Source organism: Gouania willdenowi, chromosome 8, assembly GCF_900634775.1.
Source record: "Gouania willdenowi chromosome 8, fGouWil2.1, whole genome shotgun sequence".
NCBI lineage: Eukaryota > Metazoa > Chordata > Actinopteri > Blenniiformes > Gobiesocidae > Gouania > Gouania willdenowi.
In genome coordinates, this window is record NC_041051.1 from 5,815,549 (window position 1) to 5,842,621 (window position 27,073).

Genomic DNA, 27,073 nt, shown 5'->3' on the forward strand with positions numbered 1-27,073 from the left:
TTTTAATAGAAAATAGGATCAAAACAAAAGGTTTGAGGGTGAGGGGAGAGGACTCCATCGGCCAAGGACGTTAACAGCACAAATGTGTGTGAAGTGGGAGGCTGAGGGGCTGAGGTGAGACCATGATGATGAGGGAGAGAGTGGTAGGGGTCTTTGTCTTTCAAAAATAAAAAATTGTTTGAATGGAAAACAAAAAAGAGAAAAAGTGGAGCGTCCTCAGCCCAGAATCAGGCTGGACTTTCCACCAGGAGGATGTCTTCGTCCTCCTGAGCCGTTGTTGGCCCCTCCCGACGGGTCTGAGGGATCTGATGTCTCCCTCTGCTGATCTTGTTCGCCCTCCACATTGTTGGAAAACTCTGCAGCACAGATAAAACAACATTTATCACAAGTTTTCAGTGAAAGAAAAAGATTAGATACAGAAAAACACGACTTTCAAATCTAAATGTTAAACAAAGTGAGAAAAATTAGAAGAAAACCCAGAGAAAATGGTTCCTTAAAGAAGTGGTTCTCAACCTTTTCAGCCCCAGACCACCAAAAAAAAGGTTCCAGAGAGCAGGGACCCCCACTGTAGCTGAAGGTGGTTAAACACAGACATGAACATTGAAGAACAGTCATGTGGAGACAGGGCCATCTATAAGGGGGATAAAGGGAGAGCATTTTGGGGCCCAATCATAAAGTCAGCAAAACGATAGTCACACCACCCTGTTCTCTGTTGCTGTACACCCATGACTGTGCACCAATTCACAGCAGCAACGTTCTCATAAAATTTGCGAATGACACTACTGTGGTTGGGCTGATTCACAACAACGATGAGACGGCCTACAGAGAGGAACCTCACTGCCTGGTGCTCCCTCAATAACCAGGCACTCCACCCCTCTTCTCCTCCGAGAGTGCCTGGTGGAGCGGGTCAGTGACTTCAGGTTTCTAGGAATGTACATTTCACAGGACCTCACGTAGGGCACCAACACCAATGCCCTGGTAAAAAAAGGCACAGCAGCACCTGTACTTTTTAAGGTCACTGAGAAGTGTCAACGTGTCCCGAGACCTGCTGCTGTCCTTCTACAGGTGTTCTGTAGAGTGCATCCTCACCCACAACATCCTGGTGTGGTTCAGGAGCAACTCTCAGGCTGACAAGAAGGCTCTGGAGAGGGTCAGGAAGTCAGCACAGAGCATCAGCTGAGTGCAGCTATCCTCTCCGTCAGACATCTACAACAGCAGATGTCTGCGTAGGGCCACAAGTATCACCTGTGACAGTTCACACCCCGGGTACACCCTGTTCTCACTGGTGCCCTCAGGGAAGAGGTACAGGTCCATCAAGGCATGCACTTCCAGATTCACTAACACTTTATCTGAATGCAATCAGGGTACTGAACATACAGTAATCACATCCTGTTCAAATGTTTCAGTCACTCTTCAATGTCCAATATATATATTTATTCCCATTGCTGCTATAAAGCTCTCCTACTGTACATTTGATTTTATTTCATATTTTTACAAGCTTATTATGATTTAATTTTATTATATACTTTCTTTATACCTGTACTCTTGCACCACCAGAGTTGTCCTTTAATTTTGTTGTACATTGTGTATGATGACAATGAAAGCCTTCTATTCTATAAATCTGTGATAACCACATTTATTTATTCATCTTAATAATATTCACTGTTGTTCAGTTTATTATTATTTGGGCCATAGTTTATAGTCATCTCAAACAAGTAAATCCTTGTTATAATCAGGTATAAAATGGGTTAAAAGTGACAAAAAAATGGTGGAAAAGGTGGTGAAATAGGATTTTACAAACCACAAAAATGGTTAAAAGTTGCAAATTAGAGTGGGCAAAAACTGCACCAAGAAGTTGTAAAAAGGGTTAAACTTCAAAGTGTCAATAATTAGTTTAAACTAGCATGAGAAATTGTGAAAGTGGTTCAATTGGCAAAAAAAGCATGATATATGGTGAAAAGAGGTTAAAAGTGACAATAATGGGTCAACATATGTGACATTAGGTTACAAAGTGGTGGAAAGGGTTTGGAAGAGCTGAAAACGTCTTGAACATGAAAAAAATGTGCAAAAAATACATTGAAATTTGATGGAGAAGTGGCAGAAATGTGAGTAATGTAGCAAAAATGCATTAAAAGTGAAGGAAATGGGTTCAAATACGGCAAGTTTGGTGTAGTTGCAGAAAAGGGGTAAAAATAACAGAAAATGGGCTTAAATTGTAAAAAACATATATTCTTAGTTTCTTGAAACCATCTGGCGACCCCTTCTCAGTGTCTCCAAATGGGGTCCTGCTTAAAAGGTTGAGAAACTCTGCCATAAAGAACTGCTAAAAACTGTCCCTGACTAATGATGGATGACATCTATACCAACATAAACACAAAGGATAAACACTATTGGTCCTCCACTCTTAATGAGACGGGGTTTGTTCTGGCACACATTGTTTCAACCTGAACCTAAAAATGTTCTTGTGACCTCAGAATAGGATAATGCATTATAGCGTTGGGTAGCACGAACAAAAAGTCATATCACAGTATTTTTTTAAAATGGTCTCAGTTTCACATGTGACTTTGTTTTTCAAGCATAACTGGGTTAACCATAGGGGTGGGAATCTTTAGGCACCTCACGATTCGATTTGATTCGATTACAATTCAAGGGGCTTCGATTCGATTCTAAAGCGAGTATTAATGTATTTTGATGCATGTTTTATTCACAAAATATCTGTTGTATTCACTGTGTCCACGCACTGTATAAATATATATATTGTATGTAGTTAGAAACAAAGGTAGTAGCAGCCTTTCTTGTAACATAACTTCAATTAAAAAAAAGGGGGAAAAAATGACATGACATTAGCTTCCAGTCATTAGAGATAAAGTGCGCGGTTATAAGCTGTCCACACATCAAGTCACTGCTATCCAACCCGCTTTCTGCAGCGATGCTATGACTTGTTTTGGTTGGTTGTAAAGCTTCGGGAAGGCCGTATCAGTAACGTACTGTAGAGAAGAGATGCGATATCTTTCCACGACCAAGTAAGGACTTAAATCCTGAGCAATAAATCGACTTGTTAATTCACTTTACCTTTTCCGAAGAGGGTGGAAGCTTTGTTGTGACTTGTTCGATTGTTCTCTGGTTAGCAGAGGTACTTTGAGCCACAGCAGCAGCCGACTTTGCCTCCTACTCCGGGTGAATAGGGCTTCTCATGTCCGTTGTGTTCCCAAAGTACTTAGTTTTAGTGTAACAGAGCTTTACATACAGCGTGGCTTTTGTCCAGTTCACTTCTACCGTGGACATTAAAGATTTTAAGCTGCACGGGGCTGGTCTTAACTACCGCACATCCATGCTTCATTATTGTGGTGCTCTCTTTAAAGTGTCCCTCTGGAAACGCGCTGCACGCCACAGTTCCGCGGCCTTTTTGTTCAGACTTTTAAACGGGCGGGGACACACCCTGAACAGGGCGACAGTCCATCACATGGTGCACGGTAAACGACAGAAAAAAAACCACTCTTTGTTGTTGTTTAGTTATACAGATAAATTAGGCCTGGGATTTTTAAGCTACAATTGAAAATCAAAAGAGAAATACTTTACTAATATTATTATTAGTGGTGGGACTCCATTAAAAAAATAATCTAATTAGAGACTTTGTAATTAATTTATCTTGATTAATCTAAATTAATGGCCTAACAATTTGATGCAAGAAGTAACATTTTTCCATTTAAATGGTTTTTGGTATATAACTGAATCAATGAAAACAATAAATGAGCTCAAACAACAAATTTGTGTTATTATATCCATCACTAAGTGCTGACATAATGCACAATAATTGCATGGTTCAAAAAGCACACACTTAAATTTAAGTAAGACATAGGGATGTAACGATTCACTCAACTCCCGATACGATTCAATTCATGATACTGGGTTCACGATACACTTCTCTCACGATTTATTTTACAAAATGGGACAGTAGACAAATAATGACTGAAAAATATTCCTTTATTTTTTTGGGGAAAAAAACTAGAAAATACTTTATTATTTTCCTTTTATTTTTCATTGTCAAAAGAATCCCTTGATAAACTAGTCAAAACAATACAATTTAACTAAAAAAAAATCTTGAATGAAATAAACAAAGGAATAATACAAATGAAGACGAAGCCTATTCATCTAAATTCTGGTTCTATAGTAAACAATGCAAAACTGCACAATAGTTTTTTTTTCTTTTTAAAAGTGCAACTGAAAATGTATTTTGTGCCTTAACAATTGGACTTTTAAAAAATGCATGCAGATATCTTGCAGTAAAGAAGAGATGCTATGCTAGCAGACAGAGCTAATAGAAAAATGTGACTTTTACAGATATTCACGTAATATTACAGATATTCTTTCGGTGCTAAAGGGGTAAGGAATCATTTATAAACATGTTTAAGAGTAGAAGACGGCCAGAAAGAAAGTAGTAGCAGATTCCACCCGCTGAGTACACTGCTAGACAAGAGAAGGGATAAATATATAGCGCCCTCTGCTGTTTAAAAAAGTATTGCAATTAAATTTTCAAAGTATCGACGTCAATCGTGATACCTATGAATCGATTTTTAACTGCCTTACGATTAATCGTTACATCCCTACAAACATATTTCATGCTTTCTAAAACAATAAAAAAAAACAGCACGTCGTACAGAACATTCCAGAGAAGTGGAAACTGAACACTGCAAAACAGTTGACATGAAATAAAAAGAGCAACTGATGAAGCTGATGATTTTAGTTTAAAATAGTAGCAAAGCAGTTCATAAATTGAGCTTCTAGCCCCGCCCACATCATCTACTAATGACAGTGGTCGACTATCCACTACAATCATTTATCCACTGACTTTGTTGGCAAAAAAAATAACCATTTTCAGCTTGTTTATTATCTTACTGATATAAGGAAACTTATATCAAACAATCAAATAATGTCCTAAACAATGTCCTAACCCTAACCCTTTTAATCAAACAAAACAAATGTGAACAAATGCATGTTCAATCAGTTACTTTAATGCTTTGACTCCCTCTGGGTTTAAGGGCACATTTCCGGGCACTTTATTGGAGATCTGCTGATGTGTATCATCCTAATAAAACAGAAGGATGACTTGTCCTGTCTGTATCAATTAGTGTTATTGGCCTCCTGCCACAGACATCAGGTCTGTATGACCGGTAGTCATAAATATGTTGACTGCACATTTCTAAGCTGTTGTTCGAAATAATTCTCTGCGATGGCTGCAACCACACGTGTCATTTGTTGACTCAAATGGTTAAAATAAAGCTTTTAAATATATCTTTCAGATAAACATACACAGCATGCATCAAAGTGGGAAAACACAATTTAATGTTGTCCAAATGTTTCATAGAAAGCGAGCTTTAATTTAGGCATTTTCAAAGCGCTCTGCGGTCTAACCCTCCATTATAAGCAGAGCCAGCCACTCTCTGACAAACACGCACCTGGAGGTTCATAAAAAGCGCTTCATACTAAGTGAGGCCTTCCTCAGAGAACAGCTGCCAGACTACAGACCCACATCAAAGAGATCACGTGATGTTGACAGTGAAAGAGTGAGCGTGTGTGTGTGCTGCCAATCGCAGAATGTGTGACAACCAGCAGCCATAATCAGGTTCTTCACAGGCACAGAGAACTGGTGGATTTTTCACAGAGTAATTGAAGTCATACAACGCTGTTCAGACATAGGCTGTGTGACAGAAAGTTGAAACCATTCTCAAGAATTTGAGCTACTCACCCTCGCTCGCTTGTTCTTGGCCGTTTTCACCCTGCAATAAAGATAGAACTGTACAATCATTGGGTGAAACAGATCCTCTGCTGAGCTGCTGCTTTAGAAAGAAACACATTTCAAATGTTATGCACTGAGCCAAAAAAGAAAATAAATAATGCTCAAAAGCTTCAAAAAGAACATCGCCGTCAGGGTTGGGGGTCAATTATAATTGTAATTGTAATTGTAATTAATTAGTAAGGATGCCCCCTGCATCCTTACTATTGTTATCCTTAAAATTTATTCTGGAAATTATTTTTCTTCTTCTTTCAACATTTTTCAACCGATTCCAACAAGTTTGGTGTCAAAATGTTCAAAATTTCTGGACATTCTGCAATGAATTAGCTTTTTTTTTTATATATATATATATAACTTTTAAACTTATTGAACTTTTCATTTTCCCATCCACATTTTCAACATTTTAAACTTTCAGCTGTTCAGTCATTCTTCAACTGATTTCAACCATTCGACCTTTAACATGTTCAGCTGTCTGTGCACTTTCAGATAACACCTTCAACCCATTTCAACCTTTTCAAACCTTATTACTAATGTTCAGCTAATGCTAGGTTAGTGCAAACGCTAGGTTAATGCTAATGGTGAACTAATGCTAATGCCATTGTTAGGTTAATGCTATGCTAATGGTTAAGTTAGATTAATGCTATTGCTGGGCTAATGCTAAGGCTAAGCTAATGCAAATGCTAACACTAAGTTATGCTAATGCTATTGCTGGGCTAATGTTAATGGTAGGTTAATGCTAATTCTAACTTATGCTAATGCTAAAATATGCCTAATGTTAATGCTAGCTAATGCTACTGCTAACATGCTAAAATAATGCTGTTTTGAGTGAGCAAGGTCGCAAAATAGATGGATCTTCCGAATTTGCTTATGCGGGCCAGTACCTGCATCCTCACTTGCTTTTTATTCAGGAAATGCCAAAATTCTAGTTACAATTATGACAATTATAATTGTAATCTAAATGGAAAGATCTGTTGCTGTTGTAATCGTAATTGAATTTTAATTGAGTTTAGAAAATTGACTTTATAACTGTAAGTGGCAATTCTATAAAACTGTCATTTACAATGTAACTAAATGCAAAACTGGGAAACCATGTTACAGTTTTATGGCTTGCATATACTGTATGTAGTTAATAATTATTAAGATATGTTTCCTATTAAGTTTACTGTTAGTTCTATTGAGAATAATTTTACCATTTTAAAAAAACTGATGGGTATACTGACAGGAAAAAAGGCTCAGACGCCCACACCAGAAATATTAATACCAATATTTTAATGGATAGAGAAGCCTAACAAGGTAACCAAGAGATGAGAAACAAATTAGACAAACTGTGTATTTTACAGCTGATTTAAGACATGGGTCAAAACTGACCCATTATCATGAGATGCTAACAGAAAGCTAACACAAGAGGCAGTTTAAGTTTTATGAACTTATACATCAAATGCTCAGTGATTGTGATTAATTGTAATTTAACTTTAGTAAGTAAGAATGTAATTGTAATCGACTTTTAGGGGAAAAAAATAATCATTTTAATTGGGAAAAAATGACGTAGTTCAGTTGTAACTGAACATGGATAATTGAAGACATCATTGTAATTTCATAATGTAATTGACCCCAAACCTGGTCACTGAGGAGTTTGGATGCTTTTGTGACAGTGTTTTACTCCGTTCAGATTTCTAACCCCAGGCATATGTTTGTGTGCTCCTGGTAGGTGAGCGACGCCTTTGTTTGAACACTGACCTCCTCGATTATTGCTTAACTGACACAGTTTCACTGTGTCTTTATTCAATTTGCTCCATTTTGAAACTCTAAACCCTGTCATGAGTGGCTGTTTTACAGAACAAAAGCCAAACCTCAACTGGATCACAAACTGGGATCTCTGTGGGATATTAATCCAGCATCCAGTGTCACTTTCAAAAAAATACATGCAGTCATCCACCCTGAACTTTCCACCACTCGCAGCTTTTTCAAACCCAAACTTGGCCTTGGCTGTGTTTTGATAACACACTCAGAAACTAAAAATAACACGTACGTCTGGTTTCTGGTTCCAGACCATGGCGGCTCCGGAGTTGTGGATGGTGGTCAACTCTGGCTGAGGGTTCTTAGGGAAGAGAAGAGGCTGCTGGCACCGCCTCAGAGGGGCCGAGGGCTCCCCGCACAGCGTCCCTGATGCTGCTCCAGCTGAGTGGAAAAGAAACAGACAGCGGGAAAAGGTCTTTAAGAGAAGGATTAAAAATGTTTCCACATGGGTATATACAACACAGGAATCTACATTTCTTAAAGGTCCCATGTCATGCTATTTTTCACCCATCTCCATTTGTTCTAAAAACCCCAAAAACATAGTATTTGTGGTTTATTTTCCCAAACTCGCCTGTTTTCCAGAATTTTAGCCTTTAAAAAGTAACTTTCTGAGCAACTCTACACAAACAGGCTGATTTGTGGCCTCGTTATGCATATTCATGAGTGGGCGTGTCTATAGACAGGACAATGACTTCATTCTCCCCACGTAGGGCTAGAGGACAGCCCGTCCTCCTCACACCTACTCCCTAGTCGAGCTCATGCTCAATGCGCACATTTGTGGGCGTGTCTGTTTACATGTCAATCATGGCAGAGGGCTTCCTGGAGGCGTGGCTTCTCCAGCTCAGTGCCGCGTCAAATTCGTCATAGTGGGAATGCATCATCAAATAAGAGCGAGGTGTTTGGGCTCGCCCTGCAGTAAGAAAGGAGCAAATCACCCTCTAACTAACGATTGAGGAAATCAATGAAAAAAACACTTTGGGCATGTGTATGAAGCCATAATAATAATAATATGATGTTTAAAGCACAAAAAAGTCCATTTAGCGTAACATGGGCCCTTTAAGAAGCTTATACCTTCTATATTCTTAAAGGGCACCTGTAGTGGAAATGTATTCAACAAAAATGTATCACCAATAAACAAAATTTGTGCACCTTTTTATATATATATATAAATAAAAACACATTAAAAGGACATTTTAGAATGATTTCATACCTTCTGGCATAATTTATGGAGAGTTGCGATTTTGGTCAGGATATGACGCACGTTTGTTGATCAGCCTGACTAGTTGCTTCAAAGAAATGGTGCATTGTGGGAGGTAGATAGAGGTGGAAAATGTACTAGTCTTCAGTACTCAAGTATAGACACTTTTTGAATAAAACATAACTCTGGTATAAGTAAAAGTACTGAAGTTGCTCCCTTACTTGAGTAAAAGTTCAAAAGTACATGCTACTAAATGTACTTAAGTGAAAAAGTAAAACAAATGTCCCTTCAATAATAAATATGACAGGGTTTTTAAACCAGCAAATAAATTCTACATCTTTTATTTCTTTAAGAACCTGTAGAAAACTGGCACATGGATATAAATGCAATATGTTACCTTCAAGTAGTTTTTTAAATATATATCTGTACTTTACTTAAGTACACTAACAAAGTATTTGTACTTCATTACTTGTCATCTCTGGAGGTAGAGGCGCGTAAGGTCTGTGTACATTGTGGGAAGTGTAGTTTTTCAGTTCGCTCTGTGCGTGAAGCAGCCGTGTGCAAGTTCTCCTTCAGGATTAAAAATCACCTTTCTCAGCAACTGCCTGCAGATATCTGTACACTGACGGGATGATGCGCCAAGTACGTTTACAAGCTGCATTGAGACTTTCTGTGGAGGAATTCTGTCGGGACCGCCTCTGATTGCTGACATAGCCGGTAACACGTTACTTGAAGTTTTATACATAATGCTGATATTGCAGTGTCATTATCTGTCATTAGCATGAATAAGGTGCCATGAAGGCTGTCATTAACTGTCGTTCGCTAAATTATGACACCTTTGGAATATGTTGGCATTTTTTGGTTAGGGTAACGAAAAGTTAGAGTAATAAACAACACTTAATGACAGCCTTCATGACAACTTATTCATAATAATGACAGAGTAATGTCAGCCTCATGTATAAAATTTCAAGTAAAGTGTTACCGCTTAGCTAATTAGCTTAGCTCCCTCCCAGATCCCTCTCATAGTAGCTCAGCTTGAAGTGGTCCGCACATATCACCGAATTCCATCTGAACGTAAACATTTAAAGTGTGTAATGGAGCCAACGTCTGGCTAACTGACTTAGAGATGCAAAAGAATTGTTTCTGTGTATGTCATATCAAGTCCAAAAATGGCAGCTCCCCACAGTTTATGACCCAAGGCATAAAACCAATCTAAAAAGTCATTTTAATGCGTTTAAATATTTGGTAATTGGTAATACATTAAACGTGTTTTGTTATATACATTTCCACTACAGGTACCCTTTAAGTTTATTCCTGTATTCAAGTTAAACAGGACATAAAACCAGTGAGGCCTGAAAGCATTAAAAATCTTCCCAAGTGAACATAAATCCAATGTCCCAGGACTCAAAGAAAGAAAAGATACTCCATCTCTCAACAATGTCAAAACATCAACGTAGACAGAAAGTAACTGAGGAGAACCAACTGCCACGCGTTTCACTTTAAGGTTGTTTTGGGAAGGAGCCTCCAAATACTCATTAAATCTCATCTTCTCTGCAGGAAGACGGACGCTCCAAACCTCCTTATAACACTATGCATTCCTTTGTTATTTCACGTCTAATGTGGCACTAATCATTTTTAAGTACAGTGCTAAGAAATGTTTCAGTCTCCTCTTCTGTCCGCGCCATGTTTTCTCAAAGAGAAGTGGTCATGTGACCAGGTATGTCACACCATGTGACCATGTAATTGCGGAAAAAGTGTTTCCATTGTGCTTTTGAGGCACATTTCAACATTGAAACGACTGAAAAACCTCCTCATGGAAGTGTAAAAACTTCATAGCAATATGAGTGTTTTCCCCCCCAAAATTCAGATGTTTCCAATACTAGTTTTTTTGCGCTATTTATATTTTGTGCATTTCCAAGAGTAATGGAAAACCAGCTAAAGACTGGATCAAAGACAGTGAAAAAACCTGAGGAAAGTCTACAGAGCTACCATTCTCCTTGGACATAAAGCCCATTAAAGCCAGTGTTAGCTCATTGTGCTAACACAAGAAGCCACATAGGCTAACAGAGTGATCGCAGAGGGCCAGAGAGGGCACAAGCTGTGTTTGTCTCCAAAGAACAACAGACTATGAAGAAGTGTAGGAGTGGCCATTGTTGTCAATGGAGTGACTGAACTGCTGAGCATCTCTATCACTCAACAAGAGCTTCTTTATTACACGCACCACATTTATTACCAGTACACTGGAGAAAGGGCAGCTAATATGAAATGCAAGAAGATGAAGATGGATTGATTTGCTAGATGGAGATGCATTATGTTCATAGCATCTACTACTTAGACATGCATTCATCTCCTGGGTCTATGATATAAACCTACAATCATCATACAAAACTTATATTTACCAGATAACTGTGTGCACTTGAAGAAATCTGCAACTTTCAAAACCACAACTTGCAAGGGAGTGCAGAAAAAACACGAGCATGCATGCAACTAAAAAGCAAAATAAACACACGCTTATAAACACAAAGAGGTTTAGTCAATTTTAAAGGAACAAATGCCTTCCCTGCACGTCTTTCCATCCAACGTCACACCTTTCACATACATTTCATTTACTCCTTCAGTCCATTCACAGGGAGGAGAACACCACACACACCCTCAGTAACAACATGCAAACTGCCCTTAAAAGGCCTGCAACCTGGATTTGTAATGGCACACACAATCCACATTGATAAATATTATTTAAGTTGATGTCTTCATGACACTCTTGGTCTCATCACATTGACATGAGTCAGCCCAAAGTTTTGGATTTTGAGGGAAAATGTTTTTTTACAAAGCACAAAGTGCTTAAGTTGTACTCCAAAGATGAGATGACAGCCTGCCTCAGACTTTGTGATGACAGTGTAGCTTCTAAATATACCAAAGCTGAAGTACTTTCATACCATAAACAAAGCCCACCATTGTACAGGATGGTAAAAAGCATATTAAAAGGCATGTTTGTCCTTTGGACAGGAATCCACATGAGGCTGCGAGCAAAAGCAAACTACTCAGTCATCTGCAACAAGAGTTCAAACACAGAACACATGAAAATGAGCGCAACACTTCTGCGGCTGGTAATGGTGCAATGGATCATCGTTGATCCGTACGAATCCCTCTCCATGGTTCCGCACACTCGTGGTCAGCATATTGGTTGATGAAAAGAAAAAATTGTACGCGTTCACTCTGAGAGCGCATGTTTAATCCACACGAGTCAAGCACAGCGGTAGTCATTATTACCAGAGGAGCAGAGGAGGTTAGAAAAATAATTTAAAGCTGCAGTATGTAGAATCATCCCTCCACTCCGTTTTGAAATTGAAACTTAACCTCCCATACCGGTGTCTTTGTGAACGCTCTTAAGGACATTTTTCTCCATGGAAACTAGTGACAAATGTATGGACTTTATCTTGTGCTAGTGGAGAGTTTTCTGGTGTTTTGGAGACTGACAGGAATGCACGTATCACTGTAGTTAGTTACTGCCCTGAACAGTTGCTGCTGCCTTCACCTTGTCCCCACCACCCAGCACACAGCTCACAGTGGCGGATGTGATCTCAGCTGCTTGCTGCTCAGAGCGGACTGACAACCACCACTCCGCATCCAGACTGTAAAATGACTTGCATCTGTTCTCTTCACCTTAAATAAGCTTCTCTTATGTTTACACACAATTTATCCCATCTGTTATCACTCTCCCTCTGAAACCATTAAGTGGGACGGACCCTGCACAGTCACAGGGATCCGCAAGGACCCAAAGTGGTCCGTTCCTCCTCAGTGTTTGTGCCTTTATTCTGTTGCTTCTCCACCTCGGTCTGCCTTTTTCTGCTTGCTGTAATGGAGACTTCTGCTGTAACATCCACCATTGCACTTTTACTCAATGGTACGTGAACGTGCCTAACTTCAGTCGAGCAGCCAATAGTAACACCCAAAACAGCCCATGGAGCACACGTGTTTGTAGAAAGATCTCTGATTGGCTGACATCCAGCGTCACGCTCCTGGATTTATAAACTTTATTTACAGGGCCAGGAGAAGGGGAATAGATTCACTGTCCACTCAGAACACTTTGGATTACAATATGCTCAAAGTATATTATGGATTTTTGAACAAATGATGCCAAAAATACTGCAGCTTTAAGTCTCATGTATGAGAGCCTTTTGGCTTTCCTGTTAAATACACTGATGATGGAAGAAGGGTGGTGGACAAATCCATTACGGTGTGTAGACAGTGTGGCACGAGAAAGCCATATAAGAGTGGAAATACATCGAGCATGGACCCATTTGAAGCAACATCGACATAGGCTAGTTTTCCATGTCTAAAGGAAGAATGTATCATGCCTTATATTGCATATTTGTTTTTCACTCACTATCCACTAGAGGTGGGGAAAAAAAAAAAAAAAAAAATAGATTCACATAAGAATCATAATTCTAATCATCCACAATTCTGAATCAATTCATGAACTTAAAAAAATCATGAATAAATGTTAACTTTTGTCTTAAGTTTGCCTTTGTGTGATTACATCATTGGGGACCATCATCACTCAGGACCTCAAGTGGGAGCTGAACATCAGCTCCCTTATCAAAAAAGCTCAGCAGAGGATGTACTTTCTGCGGCAGCTGAAGAAGTTCAGTCTGCCAACAAAGATGATGGTGAACTTCTACAGCTCCATCATCCAGTCCATCCTCTGCTCCTCCATCACCATTTGGTACGCTGCAGCTACGGCCAAGGACAAGGCCAGACTGCAGCGTATCATCCACTCTGCAGAGAAGGTCATCGGCTGCAATCTGCCCTCCCTCCAGGACCTGTACGCCTCCAGGATTTTGAGGCGTGCAGGAAAGATTGTGGCCGACCCCTCCCACCCCGGTCATAAACTGTTTCAATCTCTCCCTTCTGGTAGGAGGTTTCGGTCCATCAGGACCAGAACCTCCAGACACAAAAACAGCTTCTTTCCCTCTGCCACCATCCACATGAACACACCCCCCCCCCCCCCCCCCCCCCCCCCCACCCGATCACCACCTCCACCAGCTTGATATCTGCTGCACTGTATATATATATTTATATTTATCCTATTTATCCTTTATTCTCTATCTATCCTTTATTTATCCCTCATCCTTTATATTTATCATTATTATTATTATTATTGTTGCTGGGTTGTTCTTTGTTGTTTTGTTTTTATTTCTTTTTGTTGTTTGTTTTGTGCACCAACCACCAAGTCAAATTCCTTGTACTGTCCTTAAAACTGTACATGGCAAATAAAACATTTCTGATTCTGATTCTGATCAGTTTATTTAAAATTATCTTATACAAACTGTATGGTTTTGATGCCATAATTTGCCTTAAAATACTATGCATTGTATCAATTTTTGTATCAAAAATCATTTGAATCGAGAATCGGTTAAAACGAGAATCGATTTTGAATTGAATCGTGACCCTAAGAATCGGAATCATGAGTCATCCAAAAATTCACATTCCTAGTGTCTACATTAAAGAAAGTAGGTATCATGCCTTATATTGCATTTTATGTGATTTAAAATTTCAATCACACATTGATTGGACATCTTGAGTTGAAAGTTGTTTTTATTTATTAAGCAAAGAATCCTTGCCTTAAGTATTCTACAAAATAAATGAGAAAAAAGTTGTCTATTATTTTTTTGCTGATCCAAAAAATTATCTGATCCGCGACTCAATATGGTGGTACGATCCGAACCGTGAGTTATTTGATCCGTTGTTCCACTAGCGGCTGGCTATTGTGATCAAAGACACTTAGCTATTCCTGGTGTCTTTAATGTCCCCCATGCAATTCTACAACTGAGAAGGTCTGGTGAACATAAGCTGGGTGAAACATTGCAGGAGGAGAAGGCTTTACTGTGAGCAGCTGAAAACACTCCACAGATCCACATGAAGGCTTTGCTTCACGTGAGCATGAAAACATGTTACAAGTTGCTGACTTTCAGTCTTTAGTTGAATCATTTGGTCAAATAGGAAAAGTGGGACAATTTCAAGTTATTTTTTCATTTAAGTTATAAGAAAATACTATTTAATATTTGGGCTTGCCAAAACACTCAATCCTAATTTTGTCCATTTTAAAATTATTACAGATAAAGCTAATTACATTGGGAAAAAACCTTTCCAACTTTATTAAAAGCACAATGAACTATGTAAAGGTCATAAGCCAACGTGTGCATAATGCCCATTTGTCTTTGAGTAATAAAAATAATCTCTGCTCACTTTTTATTTTTAAAACTGATTCCTTTTTAATTTGATATTAAAGCTACAGTACAAGTTGAATGTTCATTATCCGAGTATTCCAGGCCTTTATGCTCTCTCGCTCTCTCCTGGGGTGTTTTTTTACGACAAGTTATTAAAATGAAAAACTATTAAGTAAAAACCCAGTTTGCACACATTCTTAAGTAAAGAGTAAGGAATAAAAATAAGTAAATAATTATTGCTCCTCCTTGTAGATTTGAATTGTTTTCACAACACAAACATGTCTAGGTCCTCTGATTTTCCATTTTAAATTTTCCTTGGTTTTCTTTTATTTGATGTAATTGCTGGCAAACTAAACTTCATCAAATCATGCCAGAAATGCCTAATAGGGATTTATTGAAGTAATCCTTGAAACGTTTTTATTTTGGTATGTTTCAAAAGCAGGAATGGAATCAGAATTTTCTAAGCTAAGCAGCTAATTCACTTCCTGAAACGGCAACAGCTTTATGACACAAAATATACCCTTACAATGATGTTATGGGAAAATATCCCTCCTTTTCTTGAGAATTTTTCTCATTCAACAGGTATTTGAATGTGTGGCAAGTGATTAGATTAGTTGAATAGACAGACGTCAATTTGCTTTTTGTAGTGCAAGATTTTGCGCAACATTTGACATGTTTGTTTATACCACTTGCAACACATTCAACCAACCATTCGTTGGGGAAAAATTAAGGGTTTATTAATACGGAAGAAAAAAATCCAAAGCTACATGGCCCTGTGTGAAAATGTGTTTGCCCCCTAAACCTAATAACTGGTTGGGCCGCCCTGCAACTACTGCAATTAAGTGTTTCCAATAACTTGCAGTGAGTCTTTTACAACGCTGAGGAGGAATTTTGGCCCACTTATCTTTGCATAATTGTTGTAATTCAGCCACATTGGACGGTTTTCTAGCAAAACCAGCCTTTTAAGGTCATGCCACAGCATCTTAGTAGGATTGAGGTCAGGACATTGACTAAGCCACTCTAAAGTCTTCGTTTTGTTTTTCCTCACCCATTCAGAGGTGGACCTGCTAGTGTGTTTTGGATCATTGTCCTGCTGTAAAACCCAAGTTGGCTTCAGCTTGAGGTCACGAACAGATGGCCGGACATTCTCCATCAGCAATATTTGGTGGACAGCAGAATTCATGCTTCCATTGATCACAGCAAGTCTTCCAGGTCTTGAAGCAGCAACAGCCCCAGATCATCACACTGCCACCATCATACAGTGCATATAGAAAATATTCACAGCTCTTCGCTTGTCCCACATTTCATCATGTTACAGCCTTATTCCAAAAGGGATTCAATTAATTTTTTTTCCTCAAAATTCTACACACAATACCCCATGACAACATGAAAAAAATTTTTTTTAAATGTTTGCAAATTTATTAGAAATAAAGAATGAAAATATAACATGTACATAAGTATTCACAGCCTTTGCTCAGTACTTTGTTGTGGCACCTTTGGCAGCAATTATGGCCTCAAGTCTTTTGAAATATGAAGCCACAAGCTTGGCACATCTACAGTATCTGTGGCCACTTTGGCCCATTCCTCTTTCCAGAACCTCTCGAGCTCCATCAGGTTGGATGGGGAGCGTTGGTGCACAACCATTTTCAGATCCCTCCAGAGATGTTCAATGGGATTCAAGTCTGGGCTCTGGCTGGGCCACTCTAGGACATTCACAGAGTTGTCCTGAAGCCACTCCTTCGATATCTTGGCTGTGTGCGTAGGGTCGTTGTCATTTTTCCCTCAATCTTGACTAGTCTACCGGTTCCTGCTGCTGAAAAACATCCCCACAGCATGATGCTGCCACCACCATGCTTCACTGTAGGGATGGTATTGGCCAGGTGATGAGCGGTGCCTGGTGTCCTCCAAACATAACGCTTGGCATTCATGCCAAATAGTTCAATCTTTGTCTCATCAGACCAGAGAATTTTGTTTCTCATGGTCTGAGAGTCTTTCAGGTGCCTTTTGGCAAACTCCAGGCAGGCTGACATGTGCCTTTTACTAAGGAGTGGCTTCCGTCTGGCCACTCTACCATACAGGCTGATTGGTGGAGTGCTGCAGCGATGGTCGCCCTGCTGGAAGGTTCTCCTCTCTCCACAGAGGAACCCTGGAGCTCTGTCAGAGTGACCATCGGGTTGTTAGTCACCTCCGTCACTAAATCCCTTCTTCCCCGATCACTCAGTTTAGAGGAACGGCCAGCTCTAGGAAGAGTCCTGGTGGTTCCAAACTTCTTCCATTTACGGATGATGGAGGCCACTGTGCTCATTGGGACCTTTAAAGCAGCAGAAAGTGTTCTGCACCCTTCCCCAGACCTGTGCCTTGAGACAATCCTGTCTCGGAGGTCTACAGACAATTCTTTCGACTTCATGCTTGTTTTGTGGTCTGACATACACTTAACTGTGGGACCTTATGTAGACAGGTATGTGCCTTTCCAAATCATGTCCAATCAACTAAATTTACCACAGGTGGACTCCAATTAGGCTGTAGAAACATCTCAAGAATGATCAGTGGAAACAGAATGCCATGCAGGCCATTTTTGCCCAGTCTCTTTATTATGGTGGAGTCATCAACACTGACCGTAACTGAGGCAAGTGATGCTTGCAGTTCTTTAGATGTTGTTGTGGGGTCTTTTGTCACCTCTTGGATGAGTCGTCGCTGCGCTCTTGGGGTAATATTGGCCGGTCATTCCGTGTTTTGGCCATTTGCGGATTAATGGCTCTCACTGAAGTTCACTGGAGTCCCAAAGCTTTAGAAATGGCTTTTTAACCTTTTCCAGACAGATAGATTTCAATTACTTTTTTCTCATTTGTTCCTGAATGTCGTTGGATCTCAGCATGATGTCTATAGCTTTTGAGGATCTTTTGGTCAACTTCACTTTGTCATGTAGGTCATATTTAAGTGATTTCTAGATGGAGAACAGGTGTGCAGTAATCAGGCCTGGGTGTGGCTACAGAAACTGAACTCAGGTGTGATCAACCACAGTTATGTTTTAACAGGAACTGGGGGGCAAAAACTTTCACACAGGGCCATGTAGCTGAAATTTTTTCTTCCGCATTAATAAAACGCTTCATTTAAAAACTGCATTTTGTGTTTACTTGTGTTATCTTAATATTTAAGTTTGTTTGATGATCTGCAACATTTAATTGTGGAAAACATGCAAAAAAGTAAGAAATCTGGATGGTGGAAAACACTTTTTCACACCACTGTATGTACATGTAGGTAAAGATATATTTGTTAAACTGAGTAAGGAACAACCTACATGTCTTTAGTTCTATATGTACTAATGAAACTCAACTGATGAGTAATTTTCTCCATTATTCTGTGAATCACATGTGGCGAGCCATGAGAAAACCAGGAACATGTCGGGAAGGGGGCGTTTTGAGTTATTTACAGATTCTGAAGTGTGAATTCTAAGCTTTCCAATGGTGTTGTATACACAGAAATTAAAAATTTGGAGAAGAAGACATTTTTCACCTCTCAGAGCAGCCTGCTGAGGGGGAAAAACTAGAGCTGAAAATTCACATTACTTTGCATTAATCCAACCCCCCAGCAATGGTTGTCAATAGCCGTTTCAACCCTTTTATTGGGATTTAGCCACAATTAACTCACTCAGTGCCATTGACAAGATAACTCGTCATTTCAAATCCAAACGCTCAGTACCATTGACGAGAAAACTCGTCATTTGCCTTTTTTAATGGAGATTACTCGAAAACACCCTGGTGGAGGTCCCTCATCAATATCTAAGCTGTAATGTGATGTAGTGACCAACTGGTGCCCTGAAGGTGGCAGCATCGCACCTTTAGATGAGAGATTAGCCACTGATGCTACCTTAGCTAAGGAGGAAAAAGCAGGGACGAGTGGGATTATGGCACTACAGAGTGATATTGTGATGTACCCAGCAGCTCACAGCACCACATACTAACACAGAACATGTGTGGACCTGAGTGGATTATTGATTATGTTGCAATCGTGAGATAAAACCATCAACTAACCGGGCCAAACAGTCAGCACTGCGTGTCGAGAGGAAGTAACGTCTGTGTGATCGACGGGGGTGTGGATGGGCCTCAACTGTGAGCCAGATAGCAAAATAATAGGTGACAAGTAGGTGGTAGCAGCGCACCTTTGGATGCAGGGCTCAGATGGAAAGGAAATTAGTTAACGAGACAGAAAATGGCACTACGAGAGTTAATGTCGATGTTCCCACCAGCGCACAGCAGCGCACACTTGACCAGAGCATGTGTGGAACTTTAGTCGACTATTGGAGAGTGTGGCGATGGTGAGATAAAACGAAAAAACAAACTAGACAAGCAGTGAGACTCGGCATGTCCAGGAGGAAGAGGAAGTTGTGTGTGTGCAGAATGATGGGAGAGAAACTTGGAGGAACGCCAAAATACAGTAAAAAATCCATTCAACTCCAACCCAGATAGATAAATATTAATAATTTTGCCATAAAAAACCCTGTCTGTGTTTTTTTTTAAAAAAAAAATATATATATATATGGAAACAATGTTCAGATGTTAGAGAGCTGTCACTGAAGCAAAAAAAAAAAAAAATACCTTTTTTTTTTTTTTTTTAAATGTAGTTTTCTCAGCTTTTTGCTCTGAAACTGAAGATATGTGTAGAACTTGCTCTATTCAACAGCTGATTACAAAAGAATGAAACAAGCCAAAAACAAAAGACTTCTGATTAAAGTAGAGGCTTCAATCTTTCAGAATCTGGTGTCAGATCTCAGATAGTCATAGTACAAAATATTCTGTGGGTCTTTAAAAATCAGTCAAAATGTTCAAAAATGGCTGGCACTGAGGGGGGTAAACCTTCTGGAAATGGCTGGCACTGAATGAGTTAATATTAGATTAATCGTAAGGCAGTTAAAAATCGATTCATTGGTATCACGGTTCACATCGATATTCTGGAAATTGAATCGCAGTACTTTTTTTATATTTATATTTATCATTCTCTTGTTTAAAAGTGTTGGCGGTGGCCGGAATCTGCTACTAATCTTATACTTTCTTTCTAGCCGCCTTCTACTCCTAAACATGTTCATAAATGATTCCTTACCCCTTTAACACCAAAAGAATATCTGTAATATTACGGGAATATGTAGTGCTTTCCTTATGACTTCAACAAGCATATTTTGCAAAAAAATAAAAAGCCCATCCATCTCATAGTAATATTTATTTTGTTTCTTACTATCTGCTCTTTTTTTATTGTGTTGATGCAAAAGTGAACTTCCTCTCTGGGGATCAATAAAGGTGTATTCTATTCTCTATGTATAGATGGACTTCTGTTAACTTGGTTAGAGGAAGTTTATACAGTAGCTGTGCAGTTTGATCCTGATCTCTAGCATCAACAAGGCCCTGAAATATCTTACTAACTTTACACTTACTTTAAAAACCAGCTTTGAGATGATACTGCATCAATATTCATCCACCAGCTACTACATACTGTTAAAAATACCTGAATTACCTAACATAATCTGATGCTTCACCTTCTATACAAACACATTTAGGGTGACCATACGCTTGGATTTACCTGTCCACTTTTCACCGTCCGGCTGGCTTTTACAAACTCATCAAAACGTCCGGGTTTCCCAGGGACCCTGAACGCATCTACGGGGACACGATAATTTAAATGACTGTAACTCTGCTAATATTTGCTCTATTGGAGAAGTTTCTGAAAGCGAGAGTTGTTCTTTACATCCAGTATATCATATCATTACGGTAATTCTACTCACATGTGACAGAATCATTAATATTACATAACTCATCGTACACTAAAAAAAAAAAAAAAAGAAAGCAAAATTGTGCACAAATCAATACCATATCAAGGATGGAAATGACAATTGGGAAGTAGCAAGATCACGGATAATATGTATATTAATGTTCTTTTAACACATAACTAGTGACTTTAAGGAATGTTCACTACGTTTGGCATTGATTGACAACCATCTGTAAGTAAGAAATTATCGCTTTTTGTCACTTGCCTTGTCACAGACATCGTACATGAAATGAGACTGTTGTTGTAGTTGTGCTTCGCTTCTGTTAATTATATGAACATTTCAAACAGTGCTCTGTAAGTGTAGTCCGTGGTAAAACAGCCACTTTGATGTGTAACAGGTTCTCTTTTGCTAAAGAGGTAAAATCACAATCAAAATATGATGTGCTAAATGTATCACTGATAATGTCTAAGGTTAAATCACAAACGGATATGTTGTGTGTTGTGTGCATGCTGTGTTCCTATGCTCTTGTACTTTATTCCTTGTAATTTGTTCCCTTGTACTGTGTGATATGTTATTTTCATTGTAATGATCTCGGGGGTGGGCGCTTATAAGCTCTTGCTTCGGCCCACTCCTTTTGAGCGGAACTTTAACTGCTCAAATAAACAAATAAACTAAACTAAACTAAATTAAAGATGTCGCTTTATTTGATGAAATCGTCAATCATGAGGAAAAGAGAAGAAAGACCAAGATGGATTGAAAGAAACTAAATTCTGGTAAATTTAATTAAAAAATCTCAGCAAGAAGAGCCTCCTGGATGATAAAACCTCCATTAGGAGGTTCAGAGAGGGATTTGAAAATGAATGAGCCAGTTATTTATTAAAGTGTATATTTACCGGTAATGAATATTACTATTTACTCTTTCTTTTTTAAATTATTTCTTTTCATTTCTGGGAGGAGATGTTTCTTATTGTTTCAATGATTGAGAAATTTTAAGAAGGTATACATATGATTTTTTAAGGACAGATTGTTATAATGCATAATAAATGTCATTGAGTCATTTTTTAAGTCTTTGTTATGAAGACAGAAATTCATCTTTAAACCTTATGGACAATAACAACTTAATTATCTACTATTTTTTATTTTACCATTACAAGGTAGATTTAAAAAAAAAGTTGAGTACTTTGAGTATGCCGAGGTCGGCCTGAGTGTCCTCTTTTATGAAAGTCAAAATATAGTCACCCTACACACTTTGGACTCAGCTTTCAATAAGTTAAACAAGAGAAACCTAATAAAGCAGCCTGTGAGTACAGATACTGTCTGTAGTGAATGAAGTCAGTTACTGGGTGGATTGTTCCTCCGATGAGCATGAGGGTCGTCTGGTTCTGCAAAGATGGCCGAGGCCATCTTGTTCTTGCGCTGAGGGGTGGTGTTTTCCTCTGTGCCAAAGGAGAAGCTGGTTTCCCCACCTGGGGGTCGTAGTACCCTTAAAAAACACAAAAGGCAGATTAGGCTATATTCAGACTCCAAGCCATAATGCTTAGAGATGTAACGATTCACTCAACTCCCGATACGATTCGATTCACGATACTGGGTTCACGATACGATTCTCTCACGATTTATTTTACAAAATGGGACTGTAGTCAAATGATGACTGAAAAACATTCCTTTATTTTATTTGGAAAAAAAAAAATAGAAAATACTGTATTATTTTCCTTTTATTTTTAATTGTCAAAAGAATCCCTTGATAAACTATTCAAAACAATGCAATTTAACTAAAAATAAATCTTGAATGAAATAAATAAAGGAATAATACAAATGAAGAAGAAGCTTATTAATTTAAATTCTGGTTCTATAGTAAACAATGCAAAACTGGATAATAGTTCTTTCAGTGCAACTGAAAATGTATTTTGTGCCTTAACAATTGGACTTAAAAAAAACAAAAAAAAACCGTCATTGCACTGATTTACGTCAGATATTTGTTTGGACCAGCAGAGGGTGCTGGTAACCCAGTGGTCAGTTGGCATGCAGCTAATCTAGCAGTGAAGAAGAGATGCTATGCTAGCAGATAGAGCTAATAGAAAAACGTGACTTTTACAGATATTCACGTAATATTACAAATATTCTTTCGGTGCTAAAGGGGTAAGGAATCATTTATTAACATGTAACATTAACATGTAAGAGTAGAAGGCAGCCAGAAAGAAAATAGTAGCAGATTTCGCCCGCCGGTACATTGCTGGACAAGAGAAGAGAAATACATAGCGACCTCTGCTGTTTAAAAAAAGTACTGCGATTCAATTTTCAAAGTATCGATGTCAATCGTGATACCTATGAATCGATTTTTAACTGCCTTACGATTAATCGTTACATCCCTAATGCTTAATTCTCCTAACAATCTTCTCTCCTCCTAACATTTACATAATACACGCCTCCTACAATGTGAGCTCCTCCCTCTTAAACTATCTTACAGCTAAAACAAACACTACGGTTTAAAATAGAAGATATATTATACTTTATTGCCGTATATGTAAATGCAAGCTGCACTACTGGACGACCAAAATGCACTACTTTTTCTGCTGTTTGTGTCTGCGATCGTTTCGGGAGTCTCTGCTCGGAGCCGCTGCCCCATCGTTTACACCCATCAGCTGTTAGCACTCCGTGCTAATGCTATGCCAGCCTGAGCCTATACAGCGAGACCTGACATCCCACTGAGGAGGAAACTGTGGGGATGTGGCGAGATATAGGGCAAAGCGCCGAGCAAGGAGGTGAAGATATCAGCCTGTCCTCCCGTCCCTCATCATGTTGGAATGATCTCCAATCAAATGGATGACCTAGCGGCACTAACTCCGCATGAGAAGCTCACAGCACAAACACCGGACTCAGTTGTGGACGGCTTCCAACTTTTGGAACAGGACGACGGAGAGTAGTAAGCGGAAGGAGGGGGTATGGCTGCGTTTGTAAATGATAGTGTAATCCGGGGCACATCACTATCAAGGTGCAGTTTTTTAGTAAGGATATTAATTTGTGTGTCTCTGTGGAGGAAGAGGATGTTCAGCCACTGAGAGGATGCTAAAACATGGTTTGTCTAACTCAAAATCACAATAGCCACTTAAATAGCCATGTGTTTTACTGTAATGTGCAGTTTTTTTGGCTCAAAACAATAACAAGTGTGTGCACAGAAAAAGATAATCGCAAGTGATCAGATGTGTGTGGCTAGCGTCTACAGACACGCAGCCCGTTTTGAGAATTGCTCTTAAAGTGACTTTTCAGAGGGCTAAAACTCCAGAAAACAGACAAGTTTGGGAAAATAGACTTCAAATACTATGTTGTTGGGGTTCTTAGAACAAATGGAGATGGGGGAAAGATAGCATAATACTGGACCTTTAATGTTTTTGTGCAGTGGTAGCCGGAGAATGAATGAGCAGGTGAAGGAGGATGAGGATAAATAAATAAAATTGATGATAAATTCTGAGTTTTAAGACACTTCATAAACGTCTTGTTTGTTTACAGTACAGTATAGATGTATTAGTGGCTTAATGCAACTAATAGGCCTATTACATCTATGGCTAGTCTTGTCTTTATATGTACATTTATTACCATTGTTGGTATTTTACATTTACGACTATGCTAAACGGCAGTTCGGCATGACAAGATCGCTGCTTCCAACTGTGCATCCAAAACGTGTCCTTTGAGCTTTAGCTGGTGTTGGGCACAGAACCTTCTCACGGACATTTTGGAGGATTTAGAGACTCCTAAGTGTTGCAAAGCTAAAGATATCCCAGAATGTGTAACGCTTCATTTCCGGGTGACGTACTTTGGCCAATCGGTAATGGAGAAAACGAATAAAGGTGTTCGTTTTGGTTTTGGAAACAAATATCAAATAATTTTCTTCGTTTTTCATGTTTTCGTTACATAATGAAAAACGAATGAACAAATGATACACGGATTTGCTTTTTTGGAAGGTAAAGACGGCAAAGCAGAGCCTTGTTGTTGTTGTAGCAGCATCTCTGCGGCGCATGCCGATGACGACGTCATTTGTTACCATTTGATTGGGTAAAACAAATCATGGTGGACAGGCACTTCACTCAATCAGCTTAAAACATTCTGTTCATGACCCTCCCCGGTTCCGAAAGGATCTGCTAGACACAGACCCAGATCGATGTGGAGAACTCGAGTTAGAGGGAGGGCTACACATCAATCTGGCTCTTGCCAGGTTAGCTCCACCCCAATCTTTCATAAATCACACCACACACACGGTTTCCAATGTTTAAGCTGGGCTTTCAGACAATCTTTGGCATGCAGCTGACTCCACTCACATAATCAGTGAGTTAGCCGACTAGCCACTGACTCTTCTAGGCAGAGATTCCTCTGCAGTGACACACACACAGGGCTGTTATCTGAGTGTTTCTGTTGTTGCCAAGTTAAAACATCTGAATTTTGATGCTCAGTGGATGGTTGGATTTCTCCATGGCAGAGGTGAGGGGTCTGAAGGCTACAGTTAAATGGCTCAGCTCCTTTTCAGACTGTTCTGGAAGAATATAGGAAGCTGGGGCACGACAAACAAAGCCCACTTTCCACCGACATTCCTTTCCCTGCAATCTGAACAAAAGCCACGCAGTAATGAGGAGGAAAGCCCTGTAGCTTTGCTGCTGTGTTGAAGGACAGTTGGGGTGGCTGACAGACGTCGATGTGCTTGCAAACTGGACCCCTCCCTCTTTTTTTTCTTCTAGCAAACCCTTGTCTCTGTGAGTCCCTCAAGCCACCAGCTGACACACAGAGCAGCTGTCCACAGGGCCAGTCAGACCAAGGGGAGTCAGAAAAACAAATCTGCCCTTTAGGCTCTGATACAAAGGAAGAAACTTGAAAAAGGAACAACCCTTGGTTTTCTTTCCTAGTCGAGCCTAATATCTGAAAGACTTTGTGACAGTAACTTTACCTAATCGAGGCCTGAGAAAATGAGCTCATGGTTTTCCACACGGATTTAATAGAGGAAGTAGAACCACACCCTAAAATCCAACTGAAAATAAAAATCTAAATAATAACTCTCCAAAGGTGGAGAAGATGTTTGGTGAGGTGAAACCAGGGCAGACAACCTATAGATGGCAGGTCTGATAAGGCAGTGCTGGAGGCCTCGATGGCCTACAAAGATTTGAAACTAATTCTGCCAAAGATGAAGCTCTGAACAGATCAATTTGGTCTGAAATGAGCAGTAGAGGGGGGTTTAGTAGCTGAGGGAAGATTTACAGGCTTAGCTTGGTCAAAGCCCCCACCCAAGCCCCACCAGCATCATCCAAAACAGCATGCCACCTCAAAATGACTGATCAATAGACATGCACACTCAGCAATGACTTTTTCTAATAACTCTTTAGTTGGCCTTTGAAAAATCCATAATAAAGCATACATCAGAGGTATTTAATGACTTACAGGAAGGGACTGACTGCATGCTTGGAGAATGAGTCCTAGTGTGATCTCACCTCTAAGTAATCATGAACTTAAAGTACTAGGACTCAAATATCAAATCACAAGTAATGAAATAGTTCTTCCAAACTTTTAAAAGACATAAAATGATAGATGTTTGTATTATCTAGGGGCCTTTCTATTGATGACGTGTTGGATTATTATTGCATCTAACAGAGATTTAAAAACCTTGAGAAAAACAGATTTGTCTGAAAATAGAGTATATTCAAAGGGAATAAACCGTCAGCTGCATATGTGGATTTAATTAGTAAAATAAGTCTCAAACCACCCAAAGCACATGGTTCTCCAGCAGCTCAGAGCCCAAACATGCTAACCTATGGTGCATCAATCAAGATTAACTATTAAGAGGGCTGTGAAGCACTTTAGCCCCAGACCAGCCTGAACAGCGGGGTAACGACCGAGCTGCCTCCGAGCAGAGGCGTTTGCTAGCCGCATCCCTGCTTCTTTTGTTCGCTTTTCGGCTCCGTGCTCACCTGGAGCTGCTCTTAGCGTTGGGCTCCACTCCCTGGAAGGTGGTTGTCGTCGTCATGTCGCTGTAGTTTGTTTCTCTCTCGGCAGTAGCGGCTTCTCAGCGGGTGAAAAGTTGGTGTAAAAATGTCCTCCTGTGTGGCTGCAGGGATGCGAGGAGCCGTCGACTCCACCCGAAACTGAGACGCATTACGGACACCAGAGCCACTGGTTCTGCGGTGCCAGCCCACCAGAACCCGCCCACCAGCAAACGGCTAGTGCTGATTGGACAGGAGGGCGCAGAACTTCACTCTCATTGGACGGAACCAACCATCGATGGAATGTCGATTCGTTGGCTAGTCTGAGATCCGAAG

At 39.6% G+C, this 27,073-nt stretch overlaps 1 protein-coding gene across 1 annotated transcript; it reads right to left on the bottom strand.

Moving 5' to 3' along the window:
- LOC114467969 (jupiter microtubule associated homolog 1-like) lies at positions 1 to 27,073 on the bottom strand. Its single transcript, XM_028454532.1, has 5 exons — positions 26,726 to 27,073; positions 22,118 to 22,260; positions 7,824 to 7,972; positions 5,747 to 5,777; positions 1 to 356 (listed from the first exon to the last, which is right to left on the bottom strand). The coding sequence occupies exons 1-5, from the start codon at positions 26,779 to 26,781 to the stop codon at positions 217 to 219; spliced, it is 519 nt and encodes a 172-aa protein (XP_028310333.1). The 5' UTR covers positions 26,782 to 27,073; the 3' UTR covers positions 1 to 216.